The 20,175-nt window shown below is 35.3% G+C and overlaps 2 protein-coding genes across 3 annotated transcripts; one reads left to right on the top strand and one right to left on the bottom strand.

Moving 5' to 3' along the window:
- The first annotated feature begins 264 nt into the window (after positions 1-264).
- Positions 265-3,855, top strand: LOC132055788 (F-box protein At4g18380-like). Its single transcript, XM_059447777.1, has 2 exons — positions 265-1,747; positions 3,472-3,855. The coding sequence occupies exon 1, from the start codon at positions 448-450 to the stop codon at positions 1,699-1,701; it is 1,254 nt and encodes a 417-aa protein (XP_059303760.1). The 5' UTR covers positions 265-447; the 3' UTR covers positions 1,702-1,747; positions 3,472-3,855.
- A 1,396-nt stretch (positions 3,856-5,251) lies between these two features.
- On the bottom strand, positions 5,252-14,092 carry LOC132055809 (uncharacterized). 2 transcript variants are annotated; one of them, XM_059447809.1, is made up of 7 exons: positions 13,943-14,092; positions 12,163-12,314; positions 11,706-11,815; positions 11,535-11,620; positions 8,992-9,093; positions 8,741-8,918; positions 5,252-5,634 (listed from the first exon to the last, which is right to left on the bottom strand). In XM_059447809.1, the coding sequence occupies exons 1-6, from the start codon at positions 14,050-14,052 to the stop codon at positions 8,780-8,782; spliced, it is 699 nt and encodes a 232-aa protein (XP_059303792.1). In that variant the 5' UTR covers positions 14,053-14,092; the 3' UTR covers positions 5,252-5,634; positions 8,741-8,779. The 2 variants fall into 2 exon arrangements, with proteins under 2 accessions (XP_059303792.1, XP_059303800.1); XM_059447817.1 differs by having other exon boundaries at positions 8,741-8,915.
- Between the last annotated feature and the right edge of the window lie 6,083 nt (positions 14,093-20,175).

Below are 20,175 nucleotides of genomic sequence, written 5' to 3'. Positions count from 1 at the left end.
TTTGGTGTGCTCAACTGAGCAAGATAATAATTTGTATAATTAATTTCTTTTAGTCTCGACTGCGCATCGCGTAAACAATACTAGTATTCTTAAAGAGTGCGATAAAAGTAATTGAACACTTATTCTGAATCGGAGGGTGTACTAAATAATTTTATTATTATTATTTAATTTCCGTATTATTATCCTTCTATCATAATTTATTTATGCAAATGATAGGATAAAACTATTTATATTGAAGAAAGAAAAAAGAACAAACACACACACTTTATCCCCAAACTCCCATGGTATCCTTGTTTCTTCTCTACCCATCTCTCATTTCACTCTCTCTCTCTCTCTCTCTTAACACACACATCCAAAAACTCTCTCTTCTCTACCAAAAAATTTCCCTTTTTCCATTAATAAACTTCTCCTTAACCCTTTGTGCTAACCAGAAATTTTTTGAAGAAAATGGGTTCATCAAAGTCAGATCTGAGTCGGTCAACGATGATGATCTATCCAGAACCCATTGACCATTTCGACAACTTACCTGATCCACTTCTCCTCTTAGTTTTCAACAAGATCGGTGATGTTAAAACACTTGGTAGATGCTGTTCTGTTTGTACTAGGTTCCATTCACTTGTCCCTCAAGTTGACAACGTTGTTGTCCGTGTTGATTGTGTCATTTCTGATGACAACAACAACAATAATAACAACAACAATGAACATTTTAATGGATCCGGGTCTTCTTCTACCTGGTCGGGTCATAAATCATCACTTCACCCGATTTCGACTTTTTTTCGACTACTTATTAAACCCTTTTTGTCACTTACTCAACTGATTTCCATTTCAAGAAATCGATGTAATAATGCTTCTTCAATTCTTGATGATGATGATGGTTTTGATCAGTTTGAGAAGAATTCAGTTACCCATCATTCACCTACCCAAGTTTTGAAGAATTTTGATGAGATTAAGGAGCTTAAGATTGAATTGCCTAGTGGTGAATTGGGTATTGATGAGGGTGGTTTGCTTAAATGGAGAGCTGATTTTGGTTCCACTCTTGATAATTGTGTTATTCTTGGGGCATCGTCGGTGATGAATAATAGCACTAATCTAGTCGATGTACAGTGTGGTAATGATGGTAACGGGGTTAATGATAACGACAACAACGACATATCCAGTGTAATCGCACAAGTGGGGTCTGGGGAAAGTAACATTAATGGAGAAATGGTGGATAATGGGAGTATACCCGAGTCGTTTTACACGAATGGGGGTTTGAAATTGCGTGTTGTGTGGACGATTAGTTCGTTAATAGCGGCTTCTGCTAGGCATTATTTGTTGCAGCCGATTATATTGGAGCACAAGAAGCTTGAGAGTTTGGTTTTGACTGATGTTGATGGGCAAGGAGTGTTGTGTATGAATAAGGAACAGTTAGAGGAGTTGAGAGTGAAGCCTCTTTCGGCTTCATCAGCTTCGAAAAGGACTATGGTGCCAGCATTGAATATGAGGTTATGGTATGCAGCACATTTGGAATTGCCTGATGGGACGGTGCTTAAAGGGGCGACGTTGGTAGCGATAAGGCCTAGTGAACAACAGGGTAATAAGAAAGAGGTGGTTGGAGGAGATGGGAATTGGGTGGGGGAAGCATTTGAGGAGCCGTATGGGACGGCTGCGAGGATGTTGGTTAAGAGGAGGACTTACTGTTTGGAGATGAACTCGTTTTGAATATAGGCTTGAACTGGTCTGAGAGTTTCTTGGATTGATGACTGAGGTAATTTCTTGTCCTATATATCTATTTTTGGTGTAAAATTTGTAGGATTAGTGCTAGAAGATCAAAGCAGCTTGTCCTGATTACCAGGGTTGGATGAACCCATAACTTTCAACACAGAGTATATATATATATATATATATATATATATATATGTAAAACTTATTGAAATATCAGGAAATATTATATTTGAACCCATAATTTTAACAATACAATGAGTTCAATACTAAGCATCTTAAAAGTTGGAACCATTAAGGTGCCGTTTGGCCATAAATACCAAAAACTTTTTCACTTTTTTTGGAACTTTTGAAGTTGGAGTTGGAGTTGTGTTTGGCCATAGTTTTTGAAATTGTGGTTTTTGGTGAAATGTAGTGTAAAAAAGTGAAATTTTTTTGAAAAACAAGTTTTTCTTGTTTGTGGTATTCCGGAATACTACTCCGGAAAAAAGTGAATAATTTTTATGGCCAAACGCTAAAAGTAAAAAAAATGAAAAAAATTTCCGGAAAAAAGTGAATAATTCTTATGGCCAAACGCCCACTAAATTTAAATTTTGGATCCGCCTCTGTTGATTACAATTTCTCGTATCATTTTGAGTTCTAGATCCGTCTGTCCATTGTTTATCATCCATTCAGACTTTCAGAGATATAGGATATCCGAGTCTATTTGATCTCTCTATACACACACACATATATACATTGATAAATACTGTTTGGTTCTCATCTTAGAGGAAAGTGTTTGTCGTTCAGTGGTTTTGTGCAAAAGTTTATCTTTTATCATCTCGAGTTTGATTTAGTCATCTGATATATGTGTGTTGCAGAATTCTCTTGCATACCTTTTTTGTAGAATCTAGGAATTGAAAGTCGTCATTATGATGTCTACCAATATGCAAATCCTAAGGAGTTTCTTGATTTATTTTTGAAAATATACTGGTATAATCTGAGATGAGTTGGTCATGACTGAAGACATTGTTAATGTGGGTTTTTTTTTTTCTGATTGTTAATGTTTTATTTCTAAATCCTTAAATGAGAAGGCGCCTTTTTTTTTTGAAATAAGTGGTATAAAGGCATCCAGCTCATTTTCACTTCTTTTAAAACTAGAGAGCTGATTTCTAAATCCTTAAGACTAGGCATCTGCCTTTAAAATTGGAGCTGTTAGTTGCCTGTGTCAGCGGGAACCATTTTTCCGAATTTCTAGTGCTGAACTTGCATTTTAAGCTTGTTCATATCTTGCTTTCCTTCTATTTGGATTCATTTGTATGCATAATTGTACCAGTCTTTATATCCTCTTGAGATCACGTAAATATCCTGAGAAGCTAACATGTTAAACTTATCTCTCCTTTTTTCTTGATAAAAGAGGCAATGTATTGATTCAATTACTAAAAATATTACTGGAAATGTCTATAATCATTATTCTATGTTGCAACCTGCTAGTCCGTGATGATTTTTGTTTGATAATGTGGTGATTTAATGCCTATCTTCATCATTCAGTGATACATCTGCTGATCCTTGCCCTGCAAGATTATTCATTACCATAAGGTGGAATACAGTTTGGGTCAATACTATGTTCAACCAACAAATGTGGTAGTGTCTTAGTTTTCGTAAAGCAGCTGCTTCTTTTGGCTTCCTTCACCTTTTTTACGTGTTTTGCATCAGAACTAATATGAAGCGTATATCCAGAGTTGTCAGTATATATGCATCTATATTGAACAATCTTATTATCATTTTCAGGGAAAATTACATTTCTATGAAAGGTGGATGAACAAATGCTGAAAAGGGGCGGAAAAGACAAATTTTGTTTTGAGCTAGCTCACCCTGAGTTGAAGCCAGTTGCTTTTAGAGATGAAATGCCAGCTGCTGGCTAACTATGAGCTTTAAATCACCCCGTGTTATGCACGATGATAGGCATCTGCTTATGTTTTAGTTTGGGGCATATGCTTCTAAGAATGCACAAAGTGCTTCCTGTTCATGTAACAGGAGCTTTGTGCCGTGAAATTTATAGCAATACACATTTGATAGTTACTTCTTTCTGTAAATATTGTGGTTATGGATATCATATGCCATGTCATGTACTTTTAAGGTTTCATTGCGCAATGAAATGTACGTTTTGCTACATTTGTGCTAGTTTATTCACTTATTGTAACTGGTGTCATATGTGAAATAGTACACTACCCTTTTCATGAATTTTATGTTTTATCTGGTAAAGCTAGTACTAACATTTGTGAGTCTCTGAAGTAGTGTAATTGGCAATCTGATTTGTATCACGCTCATCATTTGAGACAGAAGTAGGGTGAATTCTGCTGTGACTTCATGAGATATATTAATGGTAGAATCCATACTGTTGATGTATATCTCTTGAGTAAAGGATGTTGATACATGTTGGTAAGATCTGATACACATCCAAATGTGGTGATCGAGTTACTCAGTTCTATGTATCTATGTCAAACTCATGATATTATAGACATGGAGCTCTATGTTAGAAACTGTAGACCTCAGGGCTGATGGATGCTTGCTTACACTTGAGAAATTTGATATATACTATATTTGAAGGGGAGTTTTAGCGCAACAATAAAAGTTGTTGTGTGACTAAGAGGTCACGGGTTCAACCTCCTACATATGCAAAGGTTGCATACTATAGACCTAATGTGGCCTGACCCTTTTCTGGACGCTGAGCATCCGGACTGCTGTTTTATTTAACTATATTTAGCCTGGTGGGAATCTGTCGTTTGGGTAATCTTCTTGTGCACTTTTAGCTTCTGCACTGACATCCTTTAGTAGTTAGATTTAAATAGGCCGAAAATAAAGACTGATTGCTATGTAACATGTGCACCACATAGAAAGCAGACCTGGTTACTTGGCCAACTCTGAGAAAAAGACAGCCAAGCTTAATTGAAGCAACCAGTCAATTGCCAGTTGCCAATGATGCTCTTGGCAAAGCCAAATGATTGAAAGCCATACCAAATTAGTTGGAATGTATAAAGACAAATCATGTTCAAAGTCAGATGACATGTTTGTTAGTTCATTATCATAGAAAGCAGTTACATTGCTTAACTTATTAAAATTGCATGTTTGGCCAGGTACTCACTGTTTTAACTCAAGCAATTGCCATTATAACACTACGTTTTGACCCAGTGAGTTTATTAAAAGTATTTATCTTCCTTTGGAGCAACTGAACCTGAGGTATGAGCACACCACTTTCTTCAATTCCTCCAATTTCAAAATGGTTGCAAATTCCGACATGAATAACATCTTTTACCGTATTTAAAACTAGTGAAATTACGATGTACACTGGATAGATGCTTTTGGTTCGTTTTGGTTCTTGTAAAGATCAATTGTAAACAAGTTTCCATCTGAACAAACTACTAAATCCTTCCAACAAGAACCGAAAATCCCACACCTGCCCCCAACCAAAAACTGTTGTCAAACCCGAAAAGAAAATTAACAACATCTGTCATGCAAGTAAATCCAAGAAACTCGAGTAGAAAGGGCTACCAACCGAGCAAAATTCAAATTTGGAGTGGCATAAAAATTGTAAATTAATCAATCAACAAATCTTCATCTCATCAAAGTAGAGCAAAATTTAGGATAAGAAAATGTACGTAACAGTTACTAGCAGCATGAATTTAATCAGAAGATTACATTGATATAGATTAAGTAAATCAACGTTTCATCTTCCTCCTATATTATCTTTGCCCGTCATGAGCAGTAACAACAAAAAACCAGTGTACATTAGCCACCATTACCGGTCCGTTCTTCACAAACCACAGAATAAATCAGCTTGCATCCAAGTTCAACTAATTCTCTGTAGTTCTGACATCCACCTTGGGGTCCTAATTCAATGCATGTAACAGCCTTCGAATTTCAAGGAAATTTGGTTGCATGAGAGTCGAGGCACTGCAAAATTTTCATGTATATAATGTGGTTAAGTACATTTATAATACGGAAAAAGGTCATATTTGCCCCTGTACTCTCAGAAAATAGCTATATTTGCCCTTCGTTATACTTTTTTGATATATTTGCCCCTCCATCCAACTTTAGGGCCATATTTACCCCTGAACCGTTATGTAGCGCCTACGTGGATATTTATTTCTCACAAATAAAATTACTAAACTGACCCAACTTGCATATTCCAAACCCACCACAAAGATTCTCTTCAGAGAAAACAACAGCGAAGAGATCCCCAAACCAGTATAAGCAAGTAAATAAATTTAATCTGTTACTTACATTTGAAGAACTAAAAGCGCAAAATAAGATGATAATTTCTCATCTTTCTAGTCTTAATTTTTCTTTTCTTTTCATGAGAAAAATGAATCGTAATTGTCAAAGACAGAATAACCAATGGTACCACAATCATGGAGCCATTATCTTATAGGAGAGTTGATGTATACATTCGAAGAACTATAACAAGTCAAAGGCGATGGTTTCAAAATACCCAGTACCAGTGGAAGCAGAGTAGCATTTGCATTCACAGTCAATTTACAATTTGTATTCTACCATATAAAAAATCATTGGGAAAGGGGAGTAGGGTTTTCTCCAAAGTTGAAGAAATTTGAAGTGGAGAGAAAGGGAACTGACAAAGCGATTTGGGTTTGGGAATCCCTTCGGTGTTGGTTTTTCTAAAGAGAATCTTTGTGGCGGGTTTGGAATATGCAAGTTAGGTCAGTTTAATATGAACGGGTTGGGTTTTCAATTGAACGGACTTTATTTGTGAGAAATAAATATCCACGTAGGCGCCACGTAAGATAATAAAGATGGGAACAAGTAAACTAACGGTTCAGGGTTGGTAAATATGGCCCTAAAGTTGGATGGAGGGCAAATATATCAAAAATATATAACGAAGGGCAAATATAGCTATTTTCTGAGAGTATGGGGGCAAATATGACCCTTTTCCGTTTATAATAAAAGCGAGGGGGTGGGCGCAATATGTCATATCAAAATAAATCGGAAAATTATGGGTGGAAATTGATTTGAGATGGGAAAAGGCATAAAAACACCCCTAAACTATACCCTGGTTTTCAGTTACACACACCTACTTTGCGAATCTCCTATTACCCCCTTGGGCTATCTTGAAATGAAATTACTATCCTCCTAAGCACATATGGGCGAAGAGTGTGTATTACACTCTCAAACAGTGAGAAGCAAGAGAACATATTATAAACTTTTTTTTTTAACATCTTTTCTTAAATATATAATTTTCTTATTGTCTTTTTTTCATTTTTTCTCTCTCTTATTTTGTCTTGTTTTCCTCCTCCGAAGCACCATGTCACGACCTCACCAGCCACCAGGACTCTATCACAGCCACCTTCGACAAAAACCCAAGACCTTTCTCCTCCACCACCACCATCACCTAAACCATCAAATCTCTCACCACGACCATCATAAAGCAAACGGCACGAAGGAGCATAAACTTATGTTTGTTTTCTATTAACTACATCCTCGAGCTTTCATATTTATTAAGCAAATCATCCAAACTATAACCTTATCATAAGGGCACAAGGAAAATGAGCTTAACTTCATTTCACATTATACACCAGAAGGATGAGTCATAGCCGCCGCCTCTCTCACCATGCCACGTTTAAGGCTATAAATTGCCTTTTGACTGAATCCCATATTGTTGTCGCTCCATGCCCCAAAACGAATCATCCTCTTCCCTTCGTTGGGTTTAGCAATTAATTTGTCCTTGAACTCTTTGTAACACAGGAAGTGTTGTCTTAGTTATCCAGCTTCAGAAGTATCAATTAAATATCTTCTTCCATCTTTATGTGCAACCGACACTCTTCAATACACTTGTCGTCCACTCTGTGCTCTTAACCTCAATGTAACATTGTGAAGTGTCAACTAATTTTTTTTCAGTTGCGTAAGTTTCACTGTTTCAGTTAAATATCTAGTTTCATCTTTAAAAATGTACTCCCTCTGTCCCAATTTATGTGATACACTTTCCTTTTTAGTCTGTCCCAAAAAGAATGATACATTTCCTTATTTGACAACAATTTAACTTTAAACTTTACCTTTTCGCTTAACAAAATGATTTATGACCACACAAATATCTTTGGCTTATTTTAAACAACAAGATTCAAAAGTCTTCCTTTATTTCTTAAACTCCGTGTCCAGTCAAACTATATCACATAAATTGGGACGGAGGGAGTAACAACTATTCTTTTTGCGATTACATATGAATTAAAAAATACCCAGAATCAGGTTTTTGGGTTCTGATTTTTGGTTGATTTGTACATTTGAAGGTTTGACTGTTCTTGTTGGGTTTGTAAAAATTATTGCTTGTATTGGGTTAATTTGAATTTAAACACCCACAAATTTTGGTTTGTTAGTTGATTTTGGAAGACGAGGATTGATTTATCTTCTGGTGGGATTGAAAGATTTCTTGTTTCTGAGGGTGGTGAGTGAGAAGAGGGGCAGTGGATGGTGGAGGAAGAAAGAAAGGAGGAAAACTGAAAAGGAAAATTAATGACGGGTGAAATCCGTGCGTGAAATTCCCCCCTCAACGCGTGGCTATAGCATTTCAAGGGGGTGGTAATAATCCCGGTTAGAGAAAGTCCAGGGGTTTGTGTAACTGAAAACCCGGATATAGTCTAGGGGTTTTTGATGCCTTTTCCCATTTGAGACCCAAGCTTTTCTACCAATTCTCTGTAATTTTGACATCCACCTTCATGGGCCAAATTAAATGCATGTAAGTAGCATGAGAATTTCAAGGAGATGAAAATATTTGGTTGCATGCGTTGAAGCACTACAGAAATTTCCACATGCAATGCAGTTAAGTACAGGTTAGTTAGAAAAAGAATTCCTTCTTTTTTTTTTTGGTGTGTGTGTGTGTGTTGGGGTGGTTGGGGGGTGGGGGGTGGGGGGGTGTTAAAAACATTGGAAAGATTATGGGTGGAAATTATTTGAGATCCGCAGAATGAATGAAAGATCAACAAAAGCAGAATTTAATCAGCAGAGTAACTAAGACATGGAAACAAAAACTTTAAGGAAAAAAATAACTTACCACAAAAATTGTCGTGATGTATGCATACAATTAGCACATTCAGCCGTCTCTGCTTTTAGATCTTTTCGATTTCTTAGTATGATTTTCGGATTTCCGTTTTTCCCTGTAGGGTACTAAGTTATCAGGCTCAAGCAACTCAGCAGCCCTTTTGTTGCCTATACTCTTTTTCGTAATGCTGCTGTATTAGAAAAATGCATGAGGCAGAGTGATGGAATGAAATAAGTAAAATGGAAACTTCACAGCTAGCAAACCTGTAAGCTTGAGACTCTTCTGCCTTCATTTCCAACCACTGAACATTTCCTGTGTTAGCTGGAACCAATGACCCACATATATGTAGTATCTCTTCATCAAAACTACAATAAAGAGCACGTTGTTACCAAGTCTAATTCATCCTTTAAAGTTAACCACAACATAAAATGCAGAGCTGAAAGAAGCAAAAAGAGCATTGAACTTCACTAGTAGAAACATTGTAAGGATTACGATCTAACCACATCAATACTAAGGAACACGCAATTCAGGAAATCATTTATTTAGACAACCCAATAAATAGGGCTACTATAGCAAATTGAAAATCTATATCTTTCTATCTAATTATATTAATATAATTGGTGGTGCGGCTCTCTCAATGATTAGAATACAAATTTTACTTGTTTCTCAATTGTTCGCCTTTTTTTTCATTTGTGCTAAATTAAAAAACCAAAAAGCCACCTCTTAAATTATCTTAAATTACACCTTTAACTATTGCAACAATTTAAAGTAATTAATTATATGACTCTCCCTTGACATCAGGTCATATTTATGCACCTTATTCCTAAATCTCACGCTTTCTTTCTCTAGGGGAATGAAAAGGTGTGTGTTTCTATTTTTATTTTTCTTTTGATAAAGTAATAGGATTTTATTAATGTTTCGGCAGGGAAACATGCCCGTATACAAGAGGTATACCAAAAAAACATAGAAAAACCTACAAAAGATATGGTTTTCTACTAAGGACACCCAATCTTCTATTCATACAAGAACCCTATGGGTGCACCAAAAAGAAATAAGAGAAAAGAGGCTACTCCTCAACTGAAATGTATTCATATCGACACCCTCAAAAGCTCTCCTAATTCTTTCCTTCAAAACAATCCACAAAAGTGCTAGCTGCACAATCTTACACACTGCAACTTCTCCTTCTACCGGAACTCTAGCAAAACATTAACTCTTTCACTACGTCTGGCATCACCCACGTTATACAAAAACCATCTTAGAATTTTCCACCATAGTCTCCATTTCATTGCTTGTGGTTGTTAAAAACATGGCACACTCTTAACACATTAGAAGCGAGCCAAAAAATTAAGAAGGTAAGTCATCCTTTTAGTCTTTTATGTGGTTTGATAATTCCCGGACCACATAGTATAGATGTTTTCGGATGTAAATGAATAATAAATGGCAGTGTTTAGTATGCAATGAAATCATGTGAGAATATTTCTCCAAGTGATTGGTTATAAATAATCTGAGATTTACATATTAGCACCATACAAACTGAATTTTATACAATTATTTCTGTAGTATTGATTGGATACTAGAGGAAAAACGTCAAATTTCAGCAATTTTATTGTGGAGACAAAATAGGGGGCGTTTCACTAGAGAAGAAAAAGAGAGAGACCAAACTGAATGTCTCCTAAAAAATCCTCCTCTCAATTTAACGAGAGTGACGAGTGTTGAAATGATAGGAAGTTATTTAGAGAAAGAAGCATATCTTGTAAGCTTTGGCAGAAAACCTTTTGGTGGTGGTGGTTGTGGGGGGTGATTTCAAGGGAAAATAAAAGGATATTACATGAACATGGCATTTGATTCCCTTAAAAAGTGTCTCTTGGATTGTGGCCAAGGAAGCCTCCCTAACAGTTGGTAATCTTCAGAAAAGCAGTATTTTTCTATGTAGTAGATGTTGCCTATGTAGGTGCCAAGCAGAATCTCTTATGCATCTGTTTTTGCATTGTCCTCTCACTAGCCAGCTACGGTACCTATTCCTGAAATTTGCAAGTATCAAATGGTCCATGCCTTGAACTATCTTTTGCATTGTTGGCATAAGCATGGACAACCCAAAGTAAGACATAGCTGATGTGTATCTGGTAGTGGGTGGTTTGGAGAGAAAGGAACTCCAGATGGTTTGGAGAGAAGTACAAATCAGTTCAGAGGATTAAGTTTGATTATCTTTTGTTTTTTCATTCTTGGTGTAAGTTGGAGTATGCTAATGAGGACAAACCTTGTCAGAATTCATTAAATCCCAGTATCGAAAAGGGCCATACTTTTGGTTTGCTTTTCAGCTCTTGTTCAACAACAACAACATACCCAGTGAAATCCCACAAAGAGGGGTCTGGGGAAAGTCTAGCACTCACTTTATGCTACTACTTATTAATACAACCACTACCTCTTCGAAAAAAACATGTATGCACCTTGCATGCCATGGACCTTCTTCTGAAAAAGGAAACATAAGACGTTTGTCTTTAAGCGAGACTACCAAACTTCACAGAGATCCTGAACATATTTTTACCCAACACCTTCACTAATCTCCACTTTCAACTAGAGCTTTAATTATTACATTCTTTACATGTACGTTTTTTGCCTATCATATTTCCGAAGTGGCCAAGTTGTTTTAACCTGGTGGCGTGGAGGATCTACTTCTGATATTCCCCTACTACATCAATGAGAACCTTTAACTTCGTGAACCAAATGGTTGAAAGCTAATTCCAAGTGTGTACATGCAGGAAAGAGTTTCCAGAGCTCAAAAAAGAAATATGAAAGAACATCTTACTTCTTGACTGAGAACCGTAGAGTAGTTCCCACTTTGATCCTGTGTTTCTTGTTAGATCTGCTGACAAAAACTTCTTTCCCATGTTTCTACGAAAAGAGAAACATATCCAACGACAAACCAGTATCAAAATCTATATCTTAACTACAGGTCTCATTAGTTCAAAGTGCTTACAATTTTATACTTGAAATCTTCTCGAATGTCCTCCTCTGCTATGACAGCAGAAGAAAATCCAAGAACAATTATGTGAATAGACTGCTGGCCAACTTTAACGACCTCACCTTCTGAAAAGATCAATATCAAAAGACGGATTAAAGAAACAAAGTCAACCCAAAAGAATTTAAAAATATTATCTATGTCATCCCCTCTTAAGAATTTACTATATATTTATATCTCCAGGGTGATGAGTCCAGCTTTTTTTTTCTTTCATTTTTTTTTTTTTTTTTTGGGTGAAGTTAACAGTGTTGAGCTTTGAGTTTCTGAAAAAGGGAGAATAATAAGGGTGGTGAAATTAAGAAAACTGCCATCACTTTAGAGCTAGAGTACAATTTTGCAACAAAAAAAAAAAAAAATAGATAATGAGATTGAATCCACATGATATCACATGAATAAGATTATATCGCAGGACTACCTAATAACATTTCTGGCTTTGGATTAAAAAGTAGCAATTTTGCTTCAAATCCCACACCAAAATAAGGGTGAATTCCTGGAAGAACTTTAGCCAAATTGCTACTGAACTTCGGTTCATAAGTCAATACCACGCCATCTAAAGCTTCATTAAACCTGCTTAAATAAAAAAAATAAAAAAAAAGGAACCTTATGAACAAAAGTACCAAACAAAACAAGTGGAGTAGAAGTCCAAACACACTCAAAACACCAAATTCGAAAGTAATAATGGGGAAGGGAGAGATGAAAGAGAAGAAAGAAAATATGAAAGAAAAATAGGAATTTTAAATAGCAGGATTGTCAACCAACATAAAACAGGCAGTAAAGAGGCGGCCATCAGATACCCCCTGAAATAAACTCAATAATCTGTCCAATTAATTGAACAGGCTGAATAAATAAATTGCTTACGCAATCCATTTACAAATCAATCATTCAAATTATCAACTACACATCAGCTGATCAAAAAATAATACTCCCAACACTTCCCTTTCTTTGTACTTTTCTTTTTAGTCCGTTTCAAAAAGAATGAATCTTTACTTTTTTGACATCTCTTTAATTCTAATTTCTAACTTTCCACATGACATTTTTAAGACCACAAGATTAAAGGGCATTTTGGTATATTCCAACATTCAAAAGTCTTACTACTATTTACTTTCTTAAACTATTTGACAAGTCAAAACTAGACAAACAAATTGAAACGGAGGGACTAATAATCAGGCACACATCAATCCCTAACTACTTGCAGAGATGTTTTGCAACCTCTATTGAAACATTCATCATCAACTAATTAACTTCACACAAAAATGCAGCATTCACCAAAATTTCTTAAATTCGATTAAAAATTCACTGAATAAAGCAAAAAACCCAAAATCTATAACTTCAAATTGAGCAATATAGACTATTAACCCTCTATAGAAACATGCATCATCAACTAATTGACTCCACACCAAAAATTTCTCTTAAAAAATCACTTTTTTTTTTTTTTGTTAAATTCACTGAGAAAACCACAAAATGCAAACTATGTAACTTCAAATTGAAGATATGGGCTAAAGGGTGTAAATATTTTCTCCCGGTGGACATAGAGCGTAATTTGAAGTTACAAATTTTGGGTTTTGTGGTTTTCTCGGTGAATTGAAAATTAATACAGAGAAAGGTCATATTTACCCCCTTTTTTTTTTGTTAATTCGTTTATAAATTCACTGAATAAAGCACAACAACCCAAAATCTGTAACTTCAAATTGAAGATAGCAATCAAAAGAGGAATTACTTGAAAAAGAAGAGAGCTGAGTTTGCGATAAACATTCATCACCAACTAATTAATTTCACACCAAAATACAGCATTCACCAAAATTCCTCACACCCAAGAAGAAAAAAAATCACTTTTTGTTGTTAAATTCGCTTTATAGTACATTGACTGACATTTTGGGTTTTGAGCTTTTCTCAGTCAAAATATTACGCCACGTAGCCATATTTTCAGTTTATACAATATTATACCTGGGGAAAGCATTACACATAAATATGGGCTAAACTGGATAACAAACTCAAAATATGGGCTAAAAGGGTGTAAATATTTTCTCCCAGTGGACATACAGCGTAATTTCCCCCCCCCCCCCCACAAAAAAAAAAGATCACTTTTTTGTTGTTAAATTTGGTTATAGTAAACTCACTGAATAAAGCACAGCCCCCAAAATCAGTAACTTGAAAATTGAAGATAGGAATCGAAAAGAGTAGGGAATAGGAAATACTTGAAAAGAAGAGAGCTGAGTTCTCGATAAACAGCTGCTTCGACCTTTTTGGCGTTGGAAGGATGTAAATAGACAACCATATTCGCCCTACACTCTTTCAGTCCCTCCATTGATTATGGATTTGGACCGAGCTAAAAACAGAGCCTTGATGACAATTTTGTTATAGGGTTTATGTATGTTAAACCCTAAAATCTCATTGGGGTTTATAAAACTCTGTCGCTTGGGTTCTTGGGGTTTAGGAAATACCGCTCCAACCTCTTTAGTATGGCATAGTTATTAATTAATCTATACTATCATTTCCCTTTTTCTTGTCCACCTTTAATTTTACATGCCACTTAAAATTAATATTAATAAATGAAGTATTTGTTTTACCATAATACCCATTATAATTGATGTATAGTTTCAATGGCTTTGAAAAATAATTTAAAGATAAGTAATTAATGCTAAGGGTAAAATAAAAAAAAAGTTTATCTTTCTCTTGATCTGCTAAAGTAGACATATAAAAGTGAAGATTTATTTTTAGTATACTGAATAAGTAAAAGTGAAGAGAGGGAGTACTTAATACACAAAAGTGTCATATTTACCTCTTTAATTTTTACTCCCTTCATCCCATATTAGGTGTCCACATTACTATAAATATTCATCCCAAAATACTTGTCCATTTACAAAATCAAGATAGAATTAATTAAATTTTTTCTACTTTGCCCTTAGCATTAATTATTTTTTAAAGTAACTAATATTGATAAGAGTGCAATTAATTGAAAAGAGATAAGAGTAGTGTGGTAAAAATATATTTTTATTTATGAGTTTTTAAAGAGCGTGTAAAGGAGAAAGTGGCAAGTAATATGGAGTAATAATTAATCATGCGGAAAATGTCTAAAATGACGCTTAACTATGACCGGATTTGCTTTAACGCACGATATTACCCGTTGAATTATTTTGAACTGAAATAGATAATATCTTCCTGATTGGCCTCTTCAAAATCTGAGTTAAGTGTGATGTCCACGTCCCGCCACGTGTATATCTCACAATTTTTAAATAATTTTATAGTTTTTTCCTTTTTTTTTCCTTTTTTATTATATATATATATATATATATATATATATATATATATATATATATTGCCTCCAATTCAATCTTTTTTTTTTTTTTTAAAAAAAAAAATATTTTTTTTTTTATATTTTTTTTTTTTGGAAAAATTATCTTTTCAATTCCTTTATATAATTGACCCCATAGTATAACACTAGGTATAATTTCCCTAAAGATAACGATTCTTTTTTTTTTTTTTTTGGCCCTTTTCCGTATATGTTATTCACTTGCCTTTTCCTCTTTTGCTTTTCAATTCCTTTCGTCCTTTTTTTTTTTCCCGCAAAAATCCAGAAGACATATTGGCTTCTCGTTATTCTATTATATTTTCTTTTCTTGTACTTTATTTTTTTAATTCTTTATTCTAATTTTGTCGCCAGTAATTTGGACCGGAGAGTAATTTCTCGGGGAAACTTGGTTTGGTGGAAGATTCTCTGGGTTACAAAGCTGGTGATTTTTGTTTGATGATGGCTTTAGTAATGCTTTAATGACAATTTGCTGGTGCTGAAAGATGAGAATTTTTAGAGAAAGATTTTCCCTCCGATGTTTAGACTCTATGGGGCTATGGGTAAACTGATTTTGGGATGAATTTACAGTTTTGCCTTTGGGGTCGACTTTCTGGGTGATTTTTTTGGTTCGACTTAGTAATATAGCATTATGGGTGTCTACGGACTCGTATGCTTATGTAGATTTCATATTTGAATAGATCGAGACCGTTCAGAAGCTTTAGGAAAAGGCAAGGCTTTATTTTGAGCTTTGAGCTTCGAAATCAGGCAAGTTGAGACCTTCCTTGACTTTATTTAAAGTTCATGGTTGGTCCATTAACTAATGATAAGGGAAATGGGTAATAAGGGGGTCTCGTACTTGTGAGGTGATGAACACTCGTATGGATACCGGTGCCATGATTGGAGAAGTTGTGTAGTATTGAATTGCTTACTTCGATTGTAAGAATGCTAAAGCATGTGAGCATTAGCCGATAATTAATTTTGATTGTTATGATCGTGATATGAGATATGAATCTCTTACTTGATGCTTATATGAGATATGTCTCTCTTAATTGTTCGATTATGTGTTCTCATCACTCCAAAATTCTCTTTTAAGGATGAAAAAGAACTAAGTTAAGCATTTACTTTATATCCTTGTTGCTTATTTGTGTGCATGTCATATTCATGTTTTCATCTGGTATCTCATACATATTATACTTGAGGATACATGTGTGATGCCCCGTGGGAAATGGTTTTGGGTGGAGTGATGTGGATAATCGTCAAATGGGCTAAGTACAAGTAATGAGAGTCGAATGAGTTTCGGTGATATATGGTCTTTACATTGCATTTGCATATCATATCATACCATTTCATTGATTCTTTACTGATAACAACTAAATTAAAAGGGCAAGGAATTGAAAATATGAAGCAAGAAAAGATAAAAGCTAGACACAAATATTGAAGAAATATTAGCAACAATTAGGATTAGAATCCTAGTCACCTCTAATATACTCAATAAAAGCACCTAAACTAGTAGAATCCTCAAGAGGAAGGTTACCTCTTGCAAATCGTAGGGCAAAGTTCAAAGGCAACAATAAGCTCACAAATATTCATGAACATAATCTAGTCAAAATAAGCTAGGTTGTGAAGTATTTATACTAGGGCTAAATAATACATCAAATGTCCAAAAATACCCTTTAAGTAGGCCTAAATATGTAATATGCCCTCCAAGGTGTCCCCATCCTTCAAATCTTGATCTACCTTCCATTGTATGATATTGTAATATTTGGTAGGTATCTCCAAAGGGTTCTCACGGTATCTATCGTCATCAAGTGTCTTCCAATATCTTGAAGTTCCTTTGCTTGACTCCTCGTGAAGGGTCTAGAAGTAATGATGGTGTTGTCGTTATCATTTACTGTTTGACTTACTTGAAAGATTGGTAAAATGTACTTGTATGACTTGACTGATTACTTGATTACATGCTGAATTGGGTGAATTACTCATTTTTAATTGTTGGATTATGAATATTCCCTTATGACCTAATAGCTGTTAAAGTGAAGGAGTAAGCATTCGAAATAACAACCCTTGTCACCATTTTAGTTTAGGATCGGTCAACGATATTGTTGAGTACAACTTATTTTTCCGTACTCACTCTACACTTGCTGCACCTTGTTGTGTGCAGAGTCTGTCCTTAGTACTAACGGAGCACGAGGTTTCACCACCATTGAGGCGACTGATTTGGAGGATTCGAGGTGAGCTATTGGCTAATTTGGGGCACTAAATTCCCTTTCTTTTACTTTATTTTTGTCTTTTCTTTATATTCAGATAGTGTATCCGGATATTATTACAGACTTGTACTTTTTATTCTAGTAATCCTACTACTTGTGACACTAGATTTTGGGTGGTTGTACTTATTTCACGTATTTATTATTATAAGACTTAGTTTATGACTTTAAAAGGGGTTTACTTTTCTCTTCTCGCATATCTTACTTATTTATAACTTGTTAAACCGATTGTATATGGTTCGCTTATTAGGTGGAGGTAAGTGCCTTCACACTTGGAATTGGGTCTTGACAATATTACACTTGAGGATACATATGTTGATGCCCGATGAGTAATGGTTCCGGACGGAGTGATGCGGATGATAGCCGAATGTGGGCTAAGTATTGAGATCAAGACCAAAATTGCTTGAGAACCTAATAGGAAATGATTGCAGGTGATATATGAACCACGCGAATCCCTACGGGTCACATATTCCCTATTAAGGAGTGTGTGTATACCTATGATACATGGCCTTTGCATTGCATTTGTATATCATATCATATCATATCATTTCATTGATTCTCTATTATCTGACTTATTTGAGAGATTAGTTGAAATGTACTTTTCTGACTTGACTGATTACCTAGATATTTGTGGAACGGTGTATGTTACTCTTCTTTTATTTGTTGGATTACGGTTACGCCCTATGAACTAATAACTGTTAAGTGTGGGAATAAGCATTCAAAGACTAACTATCTCCACCGCTATAGTTTAGGGTCGGTCAACGATGCTGTTAAGTACACATTGTTTTCCTGTACTCACTCTACACTTACTGCACCTTTTTGTGTGCAGAGTCTGTCCCTAATACCAACAGAGCACGAGATTTCGCCGATTGTTGAGGACTCCACTTTCTTATTTTAAATTTTGTCATCTTCATACTCAGACAATGTATTTGGATTTTTTCCGGACTTACACTTCTTATTCTAGTAGTTCTTGTACTTGAGACGCCGGGTTTTGGGTTGTAGTACTCATTTCGCTTATTCATGATTATAAGACTTTGTTATGACTTTGAATTGACTTTATTTTATTCTTTTTGCATAATTCTTGATTAATAACTTGCTTAATCGGTTGTAGATGGTTCGCTTACCGGGTAGGGATAAGTGCCTTCTCGACTTGAAATTTGGGTCGTGACATCGGGTTTAAAGCGTGACAAGTATGCAGTTATGTATTGCGCCTCCTCTGGTCCAGGGTTATCGGTGTTGGTATGGCTAACGGGGACGAGTAAACTTATGCTTGATTTCTAGATCATCTCGTCCTATTGGGACTATTTCCTGACCTCGGTTTGGAGGGTATATGTTTGAGACAAGCTCTGGGTGTATACAACTCTTTGGGTGTATAAAACTTTTGACCACCACCGTCACTAACTAAAGTTTTTTGGATAATCAAACACGACGGTTTGTTGACTAGATGTCTCAAAAAAATAATGGAAATGATAAAATGTCGGTTTAAATTGTAGTGATAATCAATTAAGTGTTTTTAAATTCATATTGTCCAATTAAAGAAGGGAAGAGGATCAATATGTCTTTTTAGTGTGCAAAATTCACAATATTTTTCCTTGGCTAATAGTTTAATTTAGTCCAACCATGCCTCTACCATTACTTAGTTGTGGCGATATGCCTTGTTTCACATGGGACCCCAGCTGGCATAATTAGATTAATTAGTGTAATACACACTCCCCTTTCTCAAACCCTTTTAAATCATCATATTTTACCCGTATCGAACCCGGTCCATTATTACTCGAACCCTAGCCCCTGTTCTAAATTTCCCAAATATTCTCAAGTGGGTTATGTTTTTTTCCATTAATTTGGTAAATTTTCAGTTAAGTTTAGGCATTTGGAGTAATATAGAAGTCATCTTCCTCATTTGTTTATAAAATGTCGTAATGTTCTAGTTCATCATATAAGTATATTTTAAAGCAATTGGTGGGCTTAGTTATGTTATTTTGAGGCAATGTAAATCATTTTGTGGTTTGATGGAATTTAAATATGTTTTGTGGTTTGAAGTAACATGACAATTTTTTTTGGGATAACTACATGACATAACAAACATATAGTGAGTATTGACATTTAGTAGTTATAGTTTAACTTAATTACTTCTCATAGCAAACATTTGTATATTAATGACATTTAGTAACTATATATATATACACACAAAGTAGAATACCCATCACACTATTCACTTCCAACCCAACCCTCCCATCTCTCTCTCCCCTCTCCCCCACTGTTCCGCCGCCATGGCTGCAGCCATCACCGGAGCTTACTTCTCCGGCGAACCACAGCAACAAAACCACAACCATTCTTCTCACCACCGCAACAACACCAACCACAGCCATTCTTCTCCTCTTCACTGGCAACAGCAACAACAACAGCCATCGCCGGAGAAGTCGCCGGAGCTTACTTCTCCGGTGAACCACAACAACAACACCAACCGCAGCCAACCGGAGCTTACTTTCCTTTCAGTGAAGATATTTTCAGATCTAAAGGTGACGGTGATGATGACGGAGAAAAGAAGGTGAACGAGAAGAAGGTGTACACAGATCTGATCGAATTTTTGACCGAAAGTTTTTTTCCGCATCGTGTATACATACAAAGTAATGTATACATATTTTTTGGAAGTTTTTTTTTTTTTTGTATACATACGTGTATACATACACGGTATATAATATTTTTCGCATTTTTTGAAAAAGATTTTTTGTAAAAATGAATAGATCTTTTAACGCATGTATACAAATGAATACAATCAATTTTATTTTTTGTATTCAATATTTTGAGTGTCTTCGTTTTTTTTTTTTTTTTTTTTGTGTACATATGTTGTATACAATATTTTTCGCCTGTTTTTGTT

The sequence above is a fragment of the Lycium ferocissimum genome, chromosome 1, assembly GCF_029784015.1.
Source record: "Lycium ferocissimum isolate CSIRO_LF1 chromosome 1, AGI_CSIRO_Lferr_CH_V1, whole genome shotgun sequence".
NCBI lineage: Eukaryota > Viridiplantae > Streptophyta > Magnoliopsida > Solanales > Solanaceae > Lycium > Lycium ferocissimum.
Note: the sequence above shows the minus strand (reverse complement) of the source record. Positions and strands in the feature narration are given on the sequence as shown.

What these genes read in the sequence shown, in the direction of transcription:
- LOC132055809 (XM_059447809.1), bottom strand. Translation starts at nt 14,052, where the DNA reads ATGGAGGGACTGAAAGAGTGTAGGGCGAATATGGTTGTCTATTTACAT. An exon ending in AAGATTTCAAGTATAAAATT is followed by an intron (nt 11,621 to 11,705) that starts GTAAGCACTTTG and finishes CTCTTTTCGTAG; the next exon opens with AAACATGGGAAAGAAGTTTT. An exon ending in CTACGGTTCTCAGTCAAGAA is followed by an intron (nt 9,094 to 11,534) that starts GTAAGATGTTCT and finishes TCTTTATTGTAG; the next exon opens with TTTTGATGAAGAGATACTAC.
- LOC132055788 (XM_059447777.1), top strand. Translation starts at nt 448, where the DNA reads ATGGGTTCATCAAAGTCAGATCTGAGTCGGTCAACGATGATGATCTAT.